The 21,848-nt window shown below is 37.7% G+C and overlaps 1 protein-coding gene across 1 annotated transcript in view; it reads left to right on the top strand.

Moving 5' to 3' along the window:
* Positions 1–21,848, top strand: part of GRAMD4 (GRAM domain containing 4) — a 65,785-nt gene that overhangs the window by 8,311 nt on the left and 35,626 nt on the right. Inside the window, exons 2-4 of the mRNA XM_072399038.1 lie at positions 9,844–10,051; positions 14,668–14,752; positions 16,785–16,905. Coding sequence (XP_072255139.1) covers positions 9,844–10,051; positions 14,668–14,752; positions 16,785–16,905 — 414 coding nt within the window. The remainder of the gene's footprint in view (positions 1–9,843; positions 10,052–14,667; positions 14,753–16,784; positions 16,906–21,848) is intronic.

Below are 21,848 nucleotides of genomic sequence, written 5' to 3'. Positions count from 1 at the left end.
CTAGCCAAAGAGACAGCAGGATACTGGCAGCCCCATAGGGATAAAATAGAGGGGAGGTAATAGATACAAGCCACTTGATAGTGGAGTATGCTACCTTTTTTGTTGCAGGGAAATGGTATTTTGGTGGGTTTAGAGACCTGATAGGGTTATTAAAAAAATATATATATATCTAGACTTAGGAGTAAAAATCAGTAGTTTATAGCTAGAGGAACTGTAGTTTTTTGCTACATATATATGCTATATATGCTTTTGCCTAATTCTCTTTAAATTTGACAACTAAGTAGTGTAAAGACCTACCTCAAGGATCAAATCCAGGCATACAAAGCTTTATATGACAAAGTTGTGGGTTATAGAATAAGATTTTAATGTGTATAGCCAGCCTTACAATATTACCAAGTTGTCTAAATACATTAGATCTTGTACGACATTCTGTCCTGGATAAAAAGGTTGTACAGTTAGGTTCTAACATGCTGTTACTCTTCTTTCTAGCAATGTTAATAAATAAATGTGCTGTAGGTAATGGCAGCATAAATATTAGAGATACCATCCCTATTTACATGTTATATTACCTTTGTTCTACTCTGATAACATTGTTCCAACTTCTGCTAATGACTGAATGATGGTTTTTGCAGTATGAATATGTAGGGTTGTACAAGCCAATGAACTAAAGGTTAAAGTCTTGGATAGACAAGAGTTATCTGATGGTATGTGATGAATTCCCTTAACTCGCTAGCTGTTTGGATTTTTAGGACTTATATGGAGGTATGCTACAGATATTGCTTTCCCAGAGCTGCTTTATTGTAGAATAAAAAGTTCAAAGCAGCTCAGATCTGCTTAGGGTTGGGCTGAAGCATCTGAATGCACATAAATGTATTTGATCGTAGAATCAAGCCTTCAACTGCTACTAAATGATGAAACTACCAACATGGCTACTGTATAATACCTGGGTGCAGAATAGTCATAAAGATATTGTCAAGTTACCAGGGAATGCTAATGTAGCTGAATTTGGCTTGTGTCTAGGCATTAATGAACTCTAGTCATAAAAGTGGTTGAAGCACAGGGTGTACCACTTACTAAACTACTGCATTATCCCCCCCAAACTTTTGTTTCTAAACTTCACTACAACCTTCCCCCAGTTGATTGCTTACCTCAGTTTTCAAGTTATTGTACCCAGACTTTCTTCCAAGGATATAAACCCTTAAGTGGGTCATGGCTATCCAACGAATGTAAGTAAGCAGCCTGGATGAGGAGGGGTTTGTGTAGTTTTCCACAGGGTTGGGGAGGTTGAGGTAGAGATTTCGTTTTTATAAAACGTACACTTGCCTTTTAGCAGAAAAGACAGGTATGATGGGTTGGCAATGGAGCATTGTGTGGGTGTGGAAAGATTGCATTTTGTAACAAAATGGAAGATGTTTTTTTTTTTTTGGCCTGGTTTTTAAAATCGTGCATTTCCCTTTAAACGCGTCATCATTATAGGTTTCGTACTGTAAATGTTTTAATAATTTTAGTTTTTTGAACTCTCTGCCCTTAAGGAAAATGAAAACCACAAACCTTTTAAGGTGATTTCTGTTTCCAAGTAGTTAAATGTCATTCTGTTTTATTCTGTTCAGTGTGTAATAGTTGCCTGCTTCTCATTTCCGCATTGTTTCCTAATTTAGTGATTTTATTATCAATACAATATTTTTATAGTTTTTCTTTTTTGTAGAAGTCTAAATTGATGTAGTCCGCACCTGCAAAGGATGCTGTGTTGGTATGTTTTTTTGTGATCAGGCCCTAAAAAGGAAACATACAACAGACTTCTGTACATGAGGTCTTTCATCAGACCACAGGTGCTCTCCTTTGGTTAGAAAGGAGGACTTTTCATGTTATCAGGCTGAACTGGGCTGGGTAAAGACTTCATTCAGATCCCTCTTTTCCATTGCAGGTTGGCATGGTTAGAAAGAGAAGGAATTTGGACAGGGCTGCAGGGCTGGGTGTGTGTCAATCTGACTACGGACCTGGCGACATCTTCCTGTTTTAATCAGAAATTAAAAAGATGTAAAATCCCATCCTAACACAGATCTGCTTTTGTGTTTAATGTGATCAGAAACCCACAGGAAAACATGGGATGAATAGAATCCTCCTGGATTTAATGCAGTACATTAACAAGGGGAACTCATTTTTGAATTATGAGAAGCAGAACAGTAAAGTCCTAAAGTTTTACTTTGAAGGTAATGTACATTTGAAATGTATATTAATAATTAAGGTAGTTCTTGCCTTCAGAAGGAAAGGATTTGTCATGATCATGACCAGAAACAAAATATTTTGTATGCTAAGTCATTGTACCATGCCAAAAATGCATCAGTGGAAATTCTGTTTGAATCATCCTTTCCTTTTTTAATATTGGGCATCAACATAACATGAACGTGTGAGTAGAAGCACAATACCCCCCCCCCCCCTTGATAATATAGCACCTAATTGGCAGCAATAATAATGTGCAAATATTCACTGTAAATGTCATCTCTGCGCTTTGATTGCCTTAATAATTGAAGTGCCTGAAAGAAGTGGATACCTTTGGTCTTAAAGAGGACCTGTGTTTATCTACAACCCCTTTCTTTTTTGTAAGACCAAAAGAGACCATCATGTGGGACCGTTGTCTGGGAGACTAGGCCATTGTAGACCTAATCTTCAGCTGCACAAATGCATATTTCCTACCACCTAACAAACAGGACTTTTGTGATGAATTTCACAATGCAACAAACACGGTAAGGGAAGCAGCTTGATCCAAAATTTACATGGATGGTAATCCATTGGTGTGGTACTCATAAGATTCCCAAACAAAAATATTACTAAATGTATACACTACCCACCACACAAACCCGACCAGTCTTTCTTTGCCTTATCCAGCATCTGTTGGCTTGTGTTGCAGCTATAAAATGACTTCTACCTGTGCTTAGCCAAGGTATTGGGATTTGTGCTGATGCATTCTTGCATTTATTTTTGCATCTGGCATTTTATATGCTGTTGTCAAGGCACCACTTCTTTCAGTCCCTGCACAACTTTACGTTTAGGTTCCAGTTTCAGGTTAGACAGCCTCACAACTCAGTAATCACATGTATTTTAATCTAAACTCTTACAGTTTTGATTGTTATTGATACTCTTTGTTAGTTAAATGTAGTTTCAAGCTGGTATTTAATACGAGTTTACGACTGCTAACCTTCTGCTCCTGCTAAGTTTGTTACTGTGTTTTTACAACAACTTGGGACAACAGTTAAAGCTGAACCATAGATAAAATGTAGAAATTGTGACTGGACAGCTCTTTTTCTGGCTATAAGTGATAGTAATACAATAGATATACCTGCCTGATCGCAATTTTTTATTTTCGCTCGCCTGGCCAGTCAAAAACTTTACTATTCTGGTCCTCAGCCTTCCTAATAAAAAAAAAATTTCTATTTCTTACAGCGAGAACAACCTTAGCTACTTGCCTTCCAGCTACTGACCCTAGCTACAACCCTAGCTACTAATGGTTCTTTATAAATCTGTAAAAAAAATGGTTGATGCTATTACAGTGCATATTACAGAGAGTAAAGTTTAGCCTGGGTGACAACCATGACTTCCTTCATAGGCATATGAGTGAGTGAAGCCAGGGGCAGAAAGTGTGTTATGGATTGCACTTGAAGGATTAGAGGATAAAAAACGAATACAGGCCTCTCCTCCAATGACCGGCATGCTGTAATATATTACATTTTTTGGTATTGGTCAGAAAGTTGCTCAATATTTTTTAAGTTCTTTGAGTCCTGGTAATATTGTAAATAATATATGTTGTAGCATTTTCTGGTATTAGTTCTATGTTCATCACAGTGTTCCCCCAACTCTTTTTTAGCTGGGTGCACCACCCGGTACTTTTCAGTAACGTTCCGGTGGTTTTTGGGTGGTTACTCAAAAGTTGCAGCACAACACGGGGTCTGCCACCCGCTTACAGGTTTTTCCCACCCAGTTTCAAATAATTTCTATGCAGAACACTGCATCAGTGTGATTGTTATATCACTTAAAGTGGAACTATACTAAAAACAAAAAAAATCACACTTGCCTTTATTCCCGCAGGTTCCCCCGATCCTTCCCTCCATCTGGGCCTGCGTTGTCCTGGAATTCCTCTTTGTCTCCGTGCAAAGGAGGCACCGGGCGCCGCCATCTTCTTTCTCCTCTTCAGTCGTCTTCTTAGGTCTTCTTTCTTCGCCACCCAATCTCGCACTGTGCAGGTGCAAGATCGGGTGACGTAGCTGCTGTGAAGGGGGAAAAAAAGCGGGGCTGATATCGCTGTGCATGCGTGAGATCGGCTTCTCTTCAAGGAGAAAAAATGCCCCTTCTGCGCATCCTCGAGATTAGGGCATACACAGAAAGAGCAGCCAAAGCTTTCATGGATGTATGACGTATGTATCCCGAAAGGCTCTGCGCTCCCATTAAGTCTTGATTGCCGTGGTATTTCATTCATTTTTTTTTACCACGTCACCCCATTTTGTTTTGGTAGCTTTTAAAGTAATGTAAAATACATCAAATTATTTGATTAAAATCTAAATATCGGGGGCTTTGAGAAATTCTGCGTTTTTTGATGTGACTATGGTTTTCCTGCATCTCTCAGGTCTTCCTTTTAAATTACATGCCCCTCTTATTGTGGGCAGTAACAATATCTTGCTGTGTCTTTACGCTTAATACAATTCTATTTATCTCTATGCCAAATGCGTTTTATTTTCTAAAGTGAAGTAAAAATGCTGCTTCCAGGGATAAAACACCCTGATCTGTTATAATACAGATCCCATCATGTGTTTTGCATACAGTTTTACAAGCATTTATGGGTTTCGAAAACAAAAAACATTAATGGAACCTTTTGAGAAGACTGCATTGTTTGTGTGTAATTATAAGGCCATCAAGAACTTTTAGTAGAACAGGAAAGAGGTGACTTGAGTGGAATGCTGCTGTATGCTTATCAGAGGAGGAATATCTGTGTTTGGTTTCTTTCACTATAGTGGCCTGTTGTGGTTCAACACCACACGTAACATCAAGACGGTTGATATTCCATGTGGGTGGAACCCCTAAAATCACTTATTTATAAATACTGCCCTTGTCCCATTGCAAATAAGTCACTGCGAATAAACTGCTTTTCTCCAAGCACCTGAAAAACAGAAATACAAAAACCCTTTAAATAGCTCACATTTGATTTTCTTGTAATAAGAGGGCTTGGCAATTTTTATGATGTAGTGACCGTTAATCTCCAGATCTCCCCCCGCATGCTATGTAGAAAGAGGTTTTAAGATGTACCGGAGATCATTGTAATGTGAGTATTTAGGACCTATGCAGTTTTCGGTTAACAAATGTCCTTGGACATAATGCCACTGAGCTAAAAAATGCAATGGATTGCTTTGAAAATGGTTCATGTAATAATACATTATAAAATGTATTTTGTTCTGTGTGTACAATTGGGGAAAACGTTTACTGGACAACGGCTTCACACTCCAAGCCAGGTCTGCTACTTGTTTTCAGTTCCAGGACATAAATACAAAGTAGTGGCTGCAGAATCTCTTGTAACACTTTTTATGCTGGATACAAGCCAATTTGTAGTCCATTCCTCCCAGTATGAACAACAAAATAGCTTCACTGTGTGTGCAGCGATCACATCAAATTACAACTTATTTAACTACATACATTGCAGAGGAATGCAACGGACACAACTCCTCCTTCGATCGTGAATGTTTACACCTTTTCATGTTACCTCTAGCATAACACTATTATTATTTTATTAGGTGCTCTCATACATCTTGAAAGTGTTTTGTAAAATCAGGAAGTAATAATACTCATTTATTTCAAGTTTTATTTATGAACTGTGCACTGTTACTGTAAGAAGAAACTGTTTCCTTACAATGATGTAACTTGCATGTACATTTTACCCTCATAAATCCTTCATAATAAAGCTGGCAAGTTATGTTTTTTTATTTTAGTTTTTACCTACACTTCGTGTCATTTGTTGCATATAAAGTCATTTTGTTTTATAGAGCAGCTATCTGGATTGCAATTATCCTCCTAATTAAAAATATAAAAGCACTTGTAGTAAATAACCTGGGCAGCCTCCTACGTCAGGGTATACACAAGTGTTTAATAGGTGAAGTATCCAACGTACTATATTTACCAGTTTTGCTTGGATGAAAGTGAATTTTCTACTGCTATTACCTTAGTGAAGTGGTATGCCCACTACAAGCCAGCAAGTTGGACTCTGTAACTGTAATTTTATATAAATAAGTGATATTAATTACACAGGTCACGTCTTCGTCACCATTTCATCTTTGACATTTGTCATTAAATGGCAGATGTGTACACTGTGAGTCATTGGGTGCATGGATCTCTGTCATTTCTTACATTTACAACACAGTTGAAAGAACAGAGATGAATGTTTTACATAAGCTTTTACAGTGAACTTTTTACAAATATCTTGAAATTTTTTATTTTGATAAGACATTAACACCAAAATGTACCTTTTGTTTGGTTATTTGTTTGTGAGTGTGCCTAGCTACTTAACAGATGTATTCCATCAATGTAAAATCCAGGCAACTGCTTATTATCCTCCCCAGATGAGCTAAGAAGAGGCAAGTATTTTGGTTACCACCATGTTCACCCACCTGTACCAAGTGAATAAAGTCTCATTCATTCTCATATTTGGTGTGTTTATAAGGATACAGGATTGGGATTCGTGACTTCTAGTTACTCAGCTTGACATTTGGCTGCTTAAGCACCCAGCACTGCATTGTGAAAGTAGAAAGAGAAAAAAGCATGCCCCCGCACCAAAAAAAACAAGACAACAAAAAGAAATACCAGGAACTTCTGTTGAGTGTGGGAAAAGTATGCATCAGGAAGGGTGGGAAAGTTGAGGATTTACTGTTACTTATTCCTGAATGTTGAAAATTACTAATTTCCAAACCCTAGTTTGGCTTAATATTTTTTTTTCTGTATCTCATTACTACTGTGGAATGGCCCTTTCTCAATTGTCCCTGGCCTACTTCAGTTGACTCATTCTGTCCCTTGTTTTTGGCTTTGCTCTGTACACTCTCTTTGATCTAGGCTCTGCAGCCCTAGTTCATTCCTCATTCCTATTTACCATTGAATCTCAGAATCTGGTACACATTTATTGTGTCTTTTAAACTGAATATAGGGTATCCTCTATACTACAAGGGAGTGATTACCTTTCCTGTTCAACTGAAGCCAGTAATGTATTCTCTCAAACCAGTGGATATATTGTGACTTGTCCCCCACCCATTTCACTTTTAATTTAAAAAATGATTTATGTGTTTTTAGGTAATGGCACCAAAAGCAGTGTGCTTTTTTAATGTAATTGATGTGTATGCTTCATTTCCTATGTTGTGTTCCTCTGACTTTTTTCCTGAAGAATCGCATTGAGGAACAAAGACAGCCTTTGGCCTAGCAAATGTTGGCATTGTTTCATATGCATTTTGTGGTAAAGGGAACTACAAGCCTAAATATTTTGCTTTGTGCTTGCTTAGGACCAAAGAACTTTTGTTTGTGGTCATGTTAAGAATCAGGAATCCTTGTAATTCAACTTTCCTGTATTTCTCAATCTGATATGTTTATAATAAGTTTTCTCAGGCAAAGTTCATGGACATTACAGCTGTGTGTAGTACAGAATGGAATGTTTGTAGACTTATTTTTACTTTAAATTAGCTCTTCTTTTTAAAGGCAGAATATAGTCTTTAAAACTTCCAAGTGTTTAAGGTACTGTACACTAAAAAAAAAGGTCCCCTTGGCAGCCCTGATGGCCCTGTTTACAAAGTGCTGATTATGTTAAAAAAATACTCCTTGGTAGCATTTTGGGGAAGCTCAAGTTCTCTCTTCTCTTGCTGTCCACATGTACGGAACACTTTGGCTGTAACACTGGATGGTGAACGCTGTCACTCACCACAAACTAGTCATTGGAGTATCTGTAAAATTTGGGGCCTTACAGGCCCTTCTGTAGAATTTTACTCCTCCCTTGCAGGATTGTCCTGGGTGCACCAGTTCCAAGGTTTGTCCTCCAGATCTTTTCTTGGCAAGCTTTTGTGTCACGGGTGGATGATAGCCACAGGACACCTAGCCTCAGAATCTTTTTCTTTGTGGACAAATTATCTCGCTTTTTCAGTGGATGCAGTCCTGGGTGACACTAGGGTTCATTAGCCTTCTCACTCTATGGTCTTCATAGGCATCTAGCATTTGAGAATTCTATTTTTGTCTCTGTTACCTTTGCTTGATTATTTCCAGCCTCAGCTTGTGTTGCTGAATCACTTGGGGTATCTAGAGCAAGATCCCAGTCCTCTCTTGTCCCAACTCTTGTCCCACCCACATGAGTTATGTGGGTAATTTAAGATATCCTATGGATTTTATGGTACAGGTTGGTCAATGTTTCCAGTCTTCTGAAGTGCTTCCAGCTTCCGCTGCGATTTGTGAGTAGGTTTCTGGGACTCCACTCCAGGACGTAGGTATTTATTGACTCTTACTGGTATAAACTTTACTTGGATGGCTAGACTTGGTGAGAAGACTTGCTGGTTCAGTAATGTCACTGTTTATTCTTGGCCTTTTTGTGTGTATCTAGTTTGGAACAAAGGTGAATTGGGAACCATGTCCCTTTTTTTTTTTATGCTACCATGAGATCATTTGGAGGTTTTGATATTAAATCCCTCCGCTGTATTCCTTCAAATCTCCCTAGGACCTCTATTGTTGTTATTATTTGCTTTTGGAGGCCCAGAATGTTTAAGATTCTTTCTTTCTTTATTGGACAAGAAAGGAGACATGAGGGACACGAGAACTGTGTCCTCTGTGTTTATGGCGATACATTTGGTGATGCTTGGTGAGGCATGATGGTAGCAGAATGGATTATACTAGGCTTTGTTGGTGTCCAATCGTTCTTAAGGTGACTGCATAACCCAAAGCTATCAGATTCCTGTACTCCTAAATAGACTCAAGAAATAGATATTATGTCCAGTTTTTTTAACAGTATTTTTGGTTGAGAAAAAGCTAATATCCATGATTGGTTGTGTTTCTACGAGCCATGCTGAATGATATCACAGACTGCTTAGAATGGAATAGGAAACTAAAATTAAACCAATAAGTTTATGTGCACTATTTTGTATATGTATTGATTCAACTTCTGCCTCAGATTTGTGGTGTTACAAACTGAGATTTAAATTCATTTAACTTGAGCTATGCAAACACTTGTAATTGTCAAGCTAAAACACGTTGTACTTACTGTCCTGAAATTTAATATCCATGTTTTGTATTTCTAAATTTTACAGCTTCTAAACACACCCCTAATGGGCTTTTACCTGAGCCTGGCAATTGCCTTGGTACCAAGCACTAATTGGTGATTGGCAGGGGTGACTCGTATCCATACCTGGGTGTCTCCGGTTATAAGTGGGAAAGAATAAAATTGTAGGGTCACCTTTTCATACCTTATTTCTAGATTTTGTGTAAGACTGGTCAGTTTACTCTAAGCACAAAGTTTTGTGTAAAATGCTTTTGTTGAAATCGATCTAGTCACCGGAATATTTTGGATATTAGCATTTTATTAAGGCTTGCATTCTAAATTTAAATGGTTACATTGCTGTGTATAACACAATTGATCAACAGCTCCTATTATGATTTGGATGGTGAGCATTAATTTACTTGGTTCTGACTAACAAGGGCAGTTTAAGGACTGTGGACAGTGTTAATCTATCACATGTTTTATATGGGTGCAGCTTGGAGAGTAAGCACATACTGCCAAGACTATGTCTGAAATGCTGCAGATTTGCTTGTTTGCTTAGTATCTTCCTCCGTCTTACATTTCAGAGACCTGAACAGTCATGTTAAAGTAAAGCAGAAAACTGCTGTACTGAACATGTTAAGGAGACTGGACAAGATCCGGTTCAGAGGTCAGAAGCGAGAAGAGTTTCCAGACTTGGCGGAGTCTCCCAATGCTTCCGATACAGAATGTGGAGATGAATTCCTTCTGAAAATACCTCGAACTTCGAAAGAAAATGAAGAGCTGAAGGACCCTGTAAGTATTAAGTAATAATTATTTCATAATTTTACACATCCACTGTCAGAGTTTGAATTTGAAATATTATTTGGACATTATTTGTTCTCATTAGTGCACATCAATATGTTGTTTTCAGCTGTAAGACTTTGAGGATGCATCCTTCATTGGGCAATTTCCCACAGTAATGTGCTTTTTCAATTAACAGCCAAAATAAGGCTCTTGAGTATTCACCCAAAGAAAAATAAAATGCCTTCAGTGTTCTCCCTAGCCCTTTTTAGCTGGGTGCACCACCCAGCACCTTTCAGTAAGCCCCCAACTGTTTTTGGGTGGTTACTGATGAGTTGACTCACAATACAGGGGCTGCCACCCACCTACAGCTTTTTCCCACCCAGCTTAAAAAAATTTCTGGGTTGAACACTGGTTTTCAAAAAAGTGTTTGTTTTCTGCAAGAATCTCAATTTGTACTCCTTAAAATATAATAGTGGACGAGACTTAGTCTTAACACTGTACACTGCCCCCTTTAAATTTTAACTGCAACGCAAGAGCCCTCCCAAGGTTCCCTCATAATTAATGGCTTGACTTCTGCCTAAACTTCTAATATCACACAATTTGTCATCCAGCCTGTTAGTAGCAATCTTACTATCAAACACATAGCCATCTACATGGGTCTGTGATACTGTTTAGCACATACAGAGGATGGCATTTGTTGGTAGAGCAGCAACTTGCTGCTTTCTGTTAACCTCTTACCTCTAACACTCTCCCCTCAAAATAAGTTATGCTTATTCAAGCATACTCCAACGCAGTGCAAAAAAAATTAGTATTTCCCTAGAATACATGTCCTCATTTAAAATGTGCTGTAAATGCAGAAGAATATGTTTAATGTATCACAGATAGTATGGTTTACGCTTCCTCCTTGGTATGACAACACAGCTCTGAATTTGTAGGTACACGGTGTCAACCCAGTTTACTTAATTTTTGGTGGATTACAAAGAACATGGATAGCTCCTCATCTCTAAAACACCTTCTTGTTCATAGGCAGAAAGCACAGGACATTATCAGCTCAAAAGATTTCTAAGATAATTATTGTTTATCCTTGCAATTACTAAGCAGATTACAAGGCACTTTTAGTGGCATATTTAACACAGCATAAAGAAATAAATATGAGAAAGTCATTGTTGGGGTTTAGCAGATCCAAATCTTTGATGGATAAGCCTGTATATTTATGGTAATTTCAGACTGCATATATATATATATATATATATATATATATATATATATATATATATATATATATATATATATATATATATACCTTCAGAAGCCTGATCATGATGCATTATCTTAAGATGCATTACTGTGTGTATTTCCAAGGGAATATGGCAAAGTCATTTGTTCTGTTAATGTGTCAGCATGTTGGTAATTGAACTGAAGATGTTTCATCTGCTTTTAGGTGTTTTGCATTGAACATTAAGCATAACTATTATAACACGTGTTTATAAATTAATGTATGTAGTTTCATTGGTTTGAGAAATATATCCAAGCCCCCTGCGAGTTATGGTGTGGGATTTTATAGTATGCATGGCACTACTTGCCAGCACATGGAAACTATCCATAAAGTAGAACTCCAGCTTTCCATCAGGGAACAGTTAGGGAGGGCCCTATGTGATTTCTATTTATGTGTGTTCTGTTAGAGGGAGCCACCTATCTATTTATCATGGGGACACTTGTTTCTGTGTTAACTGTAAAAGGTGGAATATTCTTGTTTGGAAAGATCTCTGTTCACTTCAACAGGATTCACTTCTTCAACAGGCTTTGTGAATATACCAGAATTACAGTATGTTTGGTTGCATCCAGTGCTTTTGACATCCCTAAAGTGGTTTTGTAACCAGGCTGTTTGAGTCCAGTTCTGTGACATTCCTCCAGTGATTTCACCTTTTCATTGTTTCTGGCTCACTGAAATGTTGCACTTCTGACTTCACTGTAGTTTCCTAATGAAAAACACTGTTTGCAGGATCTGGAAGTTTTTAGCTATATTAAAGTTAGACATGAGGGCTTTAAAAGTGCTTCTTTTTATTACCTTACTGTTAAATAGCTCAGAATAAATACTTTTGTTAGCACTCTTTAGATTTTAGTATAAGTATAGTACTAGTTTAGTATTATTTCAATGCTGTAACTGTAAAGTCGCATTAATATCATCCAAGCTCATTGCTCTCCATCCTCTGCCCTGCATACTTCTGGTGGACAGAAAGTCATGTCAAAATACATCAGCTAGTGGAAAAAGTATTTTCATGTTGTTCTTGCACAACCGACATCTAGGAAGGGGGAATTGGTAGAGGCCACCTTTTATAGTGTAGAGTTGCAGACAATCTCTCAGCTAGGAGATGCATACAAGGCTGTTTATCTATAATAACCCAGAACTGAGGGTCTTTGCCTTACTGTATCCTTTCTCCCTCTTTATTTTTATTTGCAGTGAGGAGCCATGTCTCCCATCTCCCACATTTAGATACTCCATGTTGAACATAAAATATACTTGGCAGCCTTGGGGACCATGGTATGGGTATGGTTTAGCTGTGACTGGTCTATCTCTTGGTTGACAACGTGCTACCATGCTGAGGGTTTTAATAGTAAAGTAATGTATTTACGTATTTAGATTATATTCATCAGCATTACCAGCTTTTTTAAGGGTACACGTTTTGCATTGTTCTGTACTTCCGGACACCTTTCTCGTAATAGGAGCTCACATATCTTTTGATCCTGTAAACATTGAATACTGGTCTCTCAAAATACTCCTACCACCCCCTACTCTTTATCCTAGGACAAAAGTCCTTGTGTTCTGTACAGTACATTTAGGTCTGGCTGTTGGGAGCATTAGTATGTATAAACAGTCGTGTCTGCTTGTTAGAGGCATTGAGCAGTCTGTGCAATCCTGTAAATAGGCTTAAAGCGCAGGCTAGAGATGGAGCTATTGTGAAAAATGAATCTACCTTTAATGTGATTTTTAGTCTGCATGATATCGTGTAAAGGTAATGATCTCTGATCTTCTGATTTAGCCAAGGCCACGTGACCTAGCATTGTGGAGAAAAGTGGGGACAGTGTTGATTTTATATTTTGTTTTTAAAGGCTGTAATTGATCAGAAAACACAGTGTAAGTAGTCTTTATGATTAACTATATATACATACTTACACCAATCTGCATATTACAGGACATTTACTAGAGAATATGTAGTAAATTATTGTACTTGAATTATTTAGGTAGGTACAAATTTACTTTAATATACTTAAGTTTGTCATGACTCCCCCGCACAATAGATCTCTTTAAAAGAGACTATGCTGCGTCTACATAACTCCCTCTTAACAAAGGTAACATCTGATATGTAGAACCAATTCGTAGTTAAAATCAATCATTCACACTAATATGTGTTTTTTGAGCATGCAGCCAAGTGTCCATGACCACAAGCAAAATTTCAAAGTAAGGTAACCTTACTAGAATTATTATTATTATCCTGTATTTATATAGCGCTACAAAGTCCATAGTCATGTCACTAGCTGTCCTTCAAAGGAGTTCACAATCTAATGTCCCTACCATAGTCATATGTCATTAACACCGTCTAAGGGGAAGCCAATTAACCGAAACTGCATGTTTTTGGAATGTACCCAGAGAAAACCAAAACAAACTCCTTGCAGATAGTATCTTGCCTTAGTTAGGAACCTATGACCTAGTGCTGCAAAGGCAAGAATGCTAGCCACTGAGCCAACGGTGCTGCCCTAAAATAGAAAATAAAATATACTTCAGTTCTCATACAAGGTAGGCTTCCCATGCATTAACATGTCATTTTTATGAACTTTTTGATGAGCATAGTAGTATTTATTTATGGCTGAGAAATGTGTCAGAATGAATATCTCCATCACTGGTAATAGGCAGTTCAGCCGCATTACTCTGCCTAGTTAGTTTACCTTAAAGGCAGGGACTGTGTTTGCAAGTTTATTTCTTGCATGATACTCTATTGCTATATGCAAACCAAAAATTATACTTAAGTTCTTGTATTTGTATATGCACATGTTGGATGTTGTTTTTCAGTTACTACTGTCATTTGGTAAAGTTTTTACCATTGCTTTTGTTGTAAGAGGAATTGAACCACATTCTAGCTAAGGCAACTTTTTATATGGAGATGGATTTCAATGCTTTGAACTCATGCGTGTGTATGTGTTTGATGTGTTTACAATATGTGACTATGTGACTTGGGTGTTTAATAGGAGTTAAGAGTTGGTTCAACCTTTCAGATGTTTCTAGCTCATCTTGCCTGCATTTATGAGCAGTGAAGCTGTTCCAGTGTGTTTTTTTCTACCATCTTGACACAATTTTGTAGCCCAGCTCCTGCTATCTGCTACTCATAGAAGGAACCAATTTGTGGGTCAGAGTCAGTATCCTCTCACATACAGGGGGAATGTCCCTCCCATTTCAAAAAACCTGCGCTAACGAGGAAGATGTGCAATTAACTGGGGCTACAAAATTCAATGAGAAAGTCGATGAGTAAAAGGAGAAGAGGGTATGGCGTGATCGTTGAAAGTTAGTAAAAATGTACCAAAATCACGGCAAATGATTGTTCAACTGAAACTCACTTTTTAAAATGCAGAGTGGCTACACCAATTTATTACTTGAGCCAGATGAGATGCTACGCAAAACGCAGTCACATTTAAGCCAGCCTTTAGCTAATATGGGTCAGTAGAGTTGTTTGGAAAATGCATTTGTTTTTCACTTGAGTCATGTTCCTACACGTCTTCCTGACAATTTGGGTGACAACACTATGTTCTTGGGCTTAGCATTTACCTTAAATCATCTTGACAGAGGTTTTCGAAAATGTACATACAACACAACTCCTTACTTTTGGTCCAACCTCTTGGGAAATAGTTTTGGGCCTATAGGCCTAATTTCCAATTTTGCTTTTTCTTTATTTCGCTTGGAATATCCCAGACTGCTTACCTTCAACTTTGGTGACCATTCATTAGCTTTGAAATAAACCTGATCTTGGGCATGTGCAAAAGTGCCCATGTGCAGTGAGATTGGCTCCCCCCCCCCAGTGGCTACGTCACCCGATCTCGCACCTGTGCAGTGCAAGATCGAGTGACGTAGCAAGAAGACTGAAAAGAAGACAGAAGATGGCGGTGCCCAGCTCTTCTTTTGCGCCAGGATGTTGTGGGACCGGATCGTGGGAAGGACCAGCGCCATTAGGGATCCGTGGGATTAAAGGCAAATGTAATTTTTTTATTTTTAATTTAGTTCCACTTTAGGTTATGTTTTTCCTGTTTTAAATAAGAAATAAAGTTATGGTTCATGTGAAACAGACTAAAATCTGTGCAGGCTAAAAAAGTACTTTTTTTAAAAGTATAAAGTGTGTTCAAAGTGTTTTTTTTGTTTTGCAAAGTTTGGATTACCTACAGTATTCTATTGATGTATTAATTAGTTTTTGGTTGTTGTAATAGATCACCAAGTGGGTCCTTACCCAAAAGTAGCTTAGAAACAGCATGTACTAAATGTTTTGCAAGACATCTGTAGATTTAAAGGTTTGTGATGCAGACGACCATGACAGATAGCATAGCCAGGTCTGGACTTTTTTGAAAAAGAAGCAATTCCCTTCCCTTAGCCTTGGTTGATTGGACAATAAAGAAGCAACAAACAAAATACTCTACTGCCCTGAGGACCTCTGTGCTAGACTGACGGCAAAGCAATAGAGTCCTGGTTGGCTCTGAAAGCCACCTCTGCTATGCAGCAGATATCCAGTTAACGTACTTATTCACTGTTTATGGAAAAGTAATAAAATGGATAATATGATTATTATATTTTGTTCTACATTTACTGTCTTGTCAGCCTTCACAGAATAGTTTATACTGTAAAATGTTAAATTTAAAGGTGTGAATACTTTTCAATACACAGGCACTAGATTTTATCTTGGTAATAAGGTAATATCCGTGCTCACCTCCAGATATGATATCTGTAAATCTGATGACATCTCAGTAGACCAGCAGATGTCTGCACCGTATCTTGGAATACTTGTTTGAAAGAAAAAGGTCTATCCACTGAATGTAAATATATTTTAGTCTTCAGTTCCATGTTGATTGGAGCTAAAGCTGCCAGAAAGTGTTTAATTTCAAGCTTCCCGCTCCTTCTTCAAGCCTTCTTTTTTAATGGACTATCAAGATCATCCACCTCATTTCTTCCTATCAATGTTTTTAAACCTTGCATGGAGAGGGCGTCCCTCTACAAGAGTTTAAAAAAATTCCAAAAATTCCAAAATTTGGGGAAAATTGGGGAATGTTAATTCAGTCTGGAAATTTTATTAGAGTGGGCCTAAACGTTCTTATGGTGCTAGCTCCATCAACCAGCTTTTTTCCCCCAATGTTTGCATGGCATGGAGTGTTTGACAACTAGACTTTGAAAAGAAAATATTTGTAGTATTGGTAAGATAAGAGGGGTTTAAATTTTTTTGATGGCTGCCCCATTGCTGTGTGTTGGTTTTACTGGTGAGCTAGTACTGTTCATGTAGAAGTAATGAACCTGGCGTGTGTATGACAATGCTAGGATCTGACTGTGATTATAAGTGTGTAAGCAGATGTTTTTAAATGAAGAAAAGGCACATGACTATTTTCATTAAAACCATGATCCCATATGGCCTAGACTACATCGTCAGTGGTAATATACGTAGTTCCACCTAGGTGACTTTAATAGCTTTTTTTTCTTTTTTCTTTGATACAGAGGAGGAGCTTCGGAAGCTAAGGGAAGAGACTAATGTGGAGACATTGAAGCAGGAGCTGGAAAAGGAAAGGATAAAGAGGCTTGAGCTGGAACAAAAAATAAATGATATAGCCAAAGCAAGGTAAACATGCATTGTTTTATTTGTGAAATAAATTTGTTTGGTGTTTACTTTCTGTCACCTACAGACTTGGCTTGGACATTTACCGCCTTCCACCCCTCACCTATTTTCTAAGAATCAGGAGTTCCACTTCCAGATAGCTACATGGACCTCTCACACATCCTCACATGCTTATTTTTAAACCTGCAGATGGAAATTGTTACATTGATGTTTCCTTCACACCTAGTCTGTTTCCCGGGTCCATAATCTGCACTTTTACACAGGTATATTGGGGTTTTCTCTCTTCCCATATTTTAACTGTTTTCTGGGGCCAAAAGCTAAAGCAGCTGCTTGTTCCTGCTTTCCGATAAAGAACAAGCACAGGGTAAAATGTCAGAATGAAGTCTGTTGGTGGACAGGAAGGTTGCTTACAGTTTAGAGGCAGAAAATTCCTTGCATTGCAAATAGACAGTCCATACTGCTTTCTGCTGAGTTCTGACTGAGAAAAAAAAACAAATAGAGATATCAGGAGAACAAAAGACATATATGAAAATAAGGGAGCATTTTAAGTGTTTGTCACATAGGAACAGTCATCTTAAATTTATAATTCAGTGCTATGTTGCTACTCACACAAGGGGCCCACAACCAACCAGTTATTGCGTTCCAGCCTGGGACTCCTACCTTTCCAGCTGCATATATATATATATATATATATATATATAGCCCCAGTTTATTACATAGTTAGTTGTCTTTCATTTATTACGGTTGATGCTGCTTAAACATGTTAATGTTGCCAGTGGCACAGCTGTTACTAGTATGAATCTAGATAACCAGTATTAGATATATTCAAAGTATTTGCAGTAAACATACTACTACACTGAATTCTTGTTAACTGGTACAGTCAGTCCTGCAAGTGGCACAGAACTTCAGCGTTACCGGACATCTTTGTGTCTTTTTGGGGCACTTGGATGTTCCAGGTCCCTTTTGTGACCCTCTTACCTTCTTGCTGGTAAAGATTGTACCACTGCATCATTGGTCAAGTATATGGCCTAACATAAAAGATTATGTGAACTACCATGATAAGCCTGCTTTAAATACTTCCATACCAAACAATGATTTTTTTTTTTAAAGCCAAGCTCAGCCTTGTGCCTGAAGCTAATCCAATAGCTGTGATGGCTTTTAAAACATCTGTGATTATTTTCCATAACTTCAGCTTTACAATATTTTTTACATACACACAATAAACAAGCAGTTTGGGTATACTTTGCACGTTTGTACCTTTATTATTATATGGGAGAGATTATGAAACAAACTATCTTACAACGCATTTAACTTACACAAATGTTGTTTTTTAACATTTAAATTGTTAAAGCTTCCTGTAATATTGATTTAAGCTGTTGTGTTGAGGAAGACTGGAATTTAAGAAAAAAAAAGTTTCCCAGCATGCATATGTCTTGGCTAGAGCGTTTGGCTTAGAATTGGATTAAGTTCTGCTGAAATGTTCAACTTGTACTTGTGCCAAATTTTCACAAAACACACACACCCACACCTAACTGACTGGTGATTAATTCATATAGAAATGTTGTGGTGTGGTTACCTCTTCACACTTATGTAAACATGGCCTCCACCAATTGGGTTTCCTTTTGTCCTAATAGTTGACAGGCAGAAGGGTTTGTTCAACGAGTTGGTTGATTAGACAACCGACTGCCATGTGCTATAGTTGGTGTCTCGCAATGCATAATCTACCACAAATGTCTTTCACTGCTTATTGTTAAAGCGCTCTCATTCCTTTTAATTATAAATGGCATGGTGTAGTGGTAGATCATCGGCTAGCAGGTGGTGTAGCTGCTGCAAACCCATGTGTATGAACAAGCCCTTATTGTGTCAATGTTCTTCTGTGGAGCTGGGGGTAGATTTTTAAACCGGTTATCTTTTATTAAATTTGTTTCAAAATTTCTGTACATGATCACCCACTGTTAATTTTATTTGATCACAATGCTTAGTCTGTTTAATATTATGTAACTGTGTTTGCAAGTTGCTTCAACTAATACACGAAAGATTCTCAATCTACTTTCTTTTGCAGAGGTGCAAAAGGCTTGCAACACTGCAATAATAAACATAACCGACACTTTGCACTCCTTATAGTGTTATCTACATTGGTAAGGTTATATGCCACTAGCCATTTAACTTTTATTTCTCCCTGTGTAGTAGAGTGAATAAGATCTAACGGTTTGGATAATATCTATATAGTGGTTGTCCCAAAGTGGTATGAGAAGTAATATATCAGGATGCTTCATTTTTTTACACTCCAGCATTTAGGAATGTAGTCTGCTGGGTGAGGCGAACATCTAACGGTGTTATCGCAGTCAGTGTAATCTTTCTAAATGACCTCCCCCTGTCAGACATCAGCTGTAAAAATAGACCTGCTTGCTAATAACTTGGCTGTGTTGTGCTGTGTTTTCCACTGGGGCAGGCAAGATATAAGCCTTGCAAATTACCTGCTCTGATTGCATCTGTGCAAAACACACTTCTACATTCAACCTTATTACACATCATCATTGGAAAATAGAATTACATACCGTAAAATCATTGTATATGCATTTACATACATTTATCTTTGCTTTTAAATGCTTAAAATGATGGTGCATGTTAAACGAAATGTCTACAGCTAGCTTTTGCACCCTTTAAACATATACACCTAATATGTATTATGCTTCCAAGGTTTTTTTTTTTTGTTTCTTAATTTTTTTTACATATAAAAACTGTGTGTGTGTGTGTGTGAGAGTACTTTTGTTTTGTCAGTCTTATCTGTATGTACTTTTTTATGTAATTGAAAGGTTGTGAACATCGCATTGAAGCTTATCGTCTGCGGTTTTTACTACATTTGTTTTTCTTCCTTAGTTACTCAGATCATAGCAATGTGCATTCCACAGGCACCTGCAACTATTCATTCTTTCAGCAAACCTGCTACAATATACATAAATATAACACATTGCTTGCTGTTTTTCTGTCTACCAGTGTTTCCCATCCAGGGTCCTGCTAAAACCCTATTCTTGATGTATCCCCTGGAGTTCAGCGCTGCAGCCAGCAAAAAGTGAGAAAAGCTGCTGCATGCCATAATCAACTGCTTACTCACTGGCATACTTTGGCCACCACACGTTGAATATTCACTGCAGCCCCTTCTTGATGGTCACTGTTCAGTCATCTTCTGCATATTCAGGAGTATACAATGGCCACAATTTCTGTTTGGCAAATAAAGGACCAGTGTCATGTCCACCTTCAGGGCCAGCCTGGGAGCATCCAGTGGCCTGGATGAATCATTGAGGAATCGGGAAGAAAGGTGACTGACATCTGAACAGTGCAGCATGTTTTAGCTTTGTTTTGTGATCCACATTGTGGGATAGAACAGTTGCTTGGCAAACTTTTACTTGTCTAAGTAATCAACAGAAATTTTTTTCTGCACCAAGGTATGTGCTGTCAGGTTCGCGACTGGGGTGTTCCTGACCTAATGTAGGCCGGATGGACCTACAGACCCTTCTTAGCTGGGAATGAGAACCTATTCGATATGGGGCATAGGATTTATTTTGCAAAACTTCCTAATTAACAGCTACAGTAAGATTCATCCCCTAATTTAAGATTCTAATATTCTGACAGAGCAGGATCTGAACTGTGCTCTGACATTCAGAATTTATATGGCTGCATTAAAATCTACATTCTATGCTGAGTCACTTGGGATGCTGCAGTAATTTTAGTTCTAATACAGCATTTCTGGCCAAACAAATATTTTTATTCTGACTTTAGCATCACTTTTGCATTTGATAGATTATTGTCCTCTAGAGTGGAATACTTGGCAGAAATTTGTACATTGCGCAGTTTTCTTAAAACATTTTTTTTATTACATTAAAAACATTTTTGTACTTCTGAATTTTTTTTTGTAAGATTGTATGTTAGTTGCATGCTGCTGATTATCTTTACATTTTTAGTTTCAAAGTAGGTTACTTTTTATTTAATAACCAAGCCCTAATGCTTCAAACACACCCTTAGCTAACCCTTCATGGGAACAGATGCTGTCTGGTATTCAATTAAGTACGATTCGTCGAGCCATTATCCCTTTACAGATGTAGCCCTGGGCACTTTATTGTAGAAAAGATCATATTCTCTAACTTGGATCAAGTGCTTTCTGTTTTGAGTCTTTATTTTACTGTATTCGTTATTGTTGCAGTATGTAGTTGCATGCTGTGATCAAACAGAATGGAACCTTTTTTATGTCTGTGACAGTAAGAATATATATTTTTAATTTTTTTTTTTTTGGATTAATTCTGATTCTATGTTAAGAATACATGGATCAGAATCCACAAACCTCCAAATGTGAATTTTAAAAAGCAATGCCAATTAACATAAAAGTAGTTCTAAGCTTACTCAAAAGGCAGACTGCAGTAGTTTTTATGTATATAAAGGTAAACCCTTTCAATAGGAAAGGGTTAGAAACCCTGCCAAGTTGTTGTTGTTGCTGTCTCTATCCTCACTGGGAAAATGTATCTTACCAATGAGAAAAAATGTACAGTCTGGGGCATCAAGGTCTGAATACGAGTATTCCAGCAATGGGGTGCTTTTAAAGAAAGGAAGCATGGGTGTCTTAGAAATGTCAATTTTACAGCAAGAGGAATAATAACTTGGTATGAAGGGCTTGGGTAGGTGTCCACCTCCTAGCCGTTTTTTGTTGCTGTAAGTATCAATAGAAATGGTTTTACATAATGTGTCCACCAATGTTGTCATAAGTTTAGGTATTTTAGGTTAGGGCTTGCTTAATCCTATTGCGGAGTATATTGGGAAAACCAGATCAGTGGCATGAGAGCCTGTATTGTTTGAGGGTCTGTTACTGGAGTTAATAAACCTGATAGAGAAGTGATGCTGTGTCTCACTGAAGTTTTTCTAGTGGAATGGCAACATAGTCCCTGGTGGCCAGT

The sequence above is a fragment of the Pyxicephalus adspersus genome, chromosome 2 (assembly GCF_032062135.1).
Source record: "Pyxicephalus adspersus chromosome 2, UCB_Pads_2.0, whole genome shotgun sequence".
Taxonomy (NCBI): Eukaryota; Metazoa; Chordata; class Amphibia; order Anura; family Pyxicephalidae; genus Pyxicephalus; species Pyxicephalus adspersus.
This window is presented reverse-complemented; position numbering and strand designations above follow the sequence as displayed.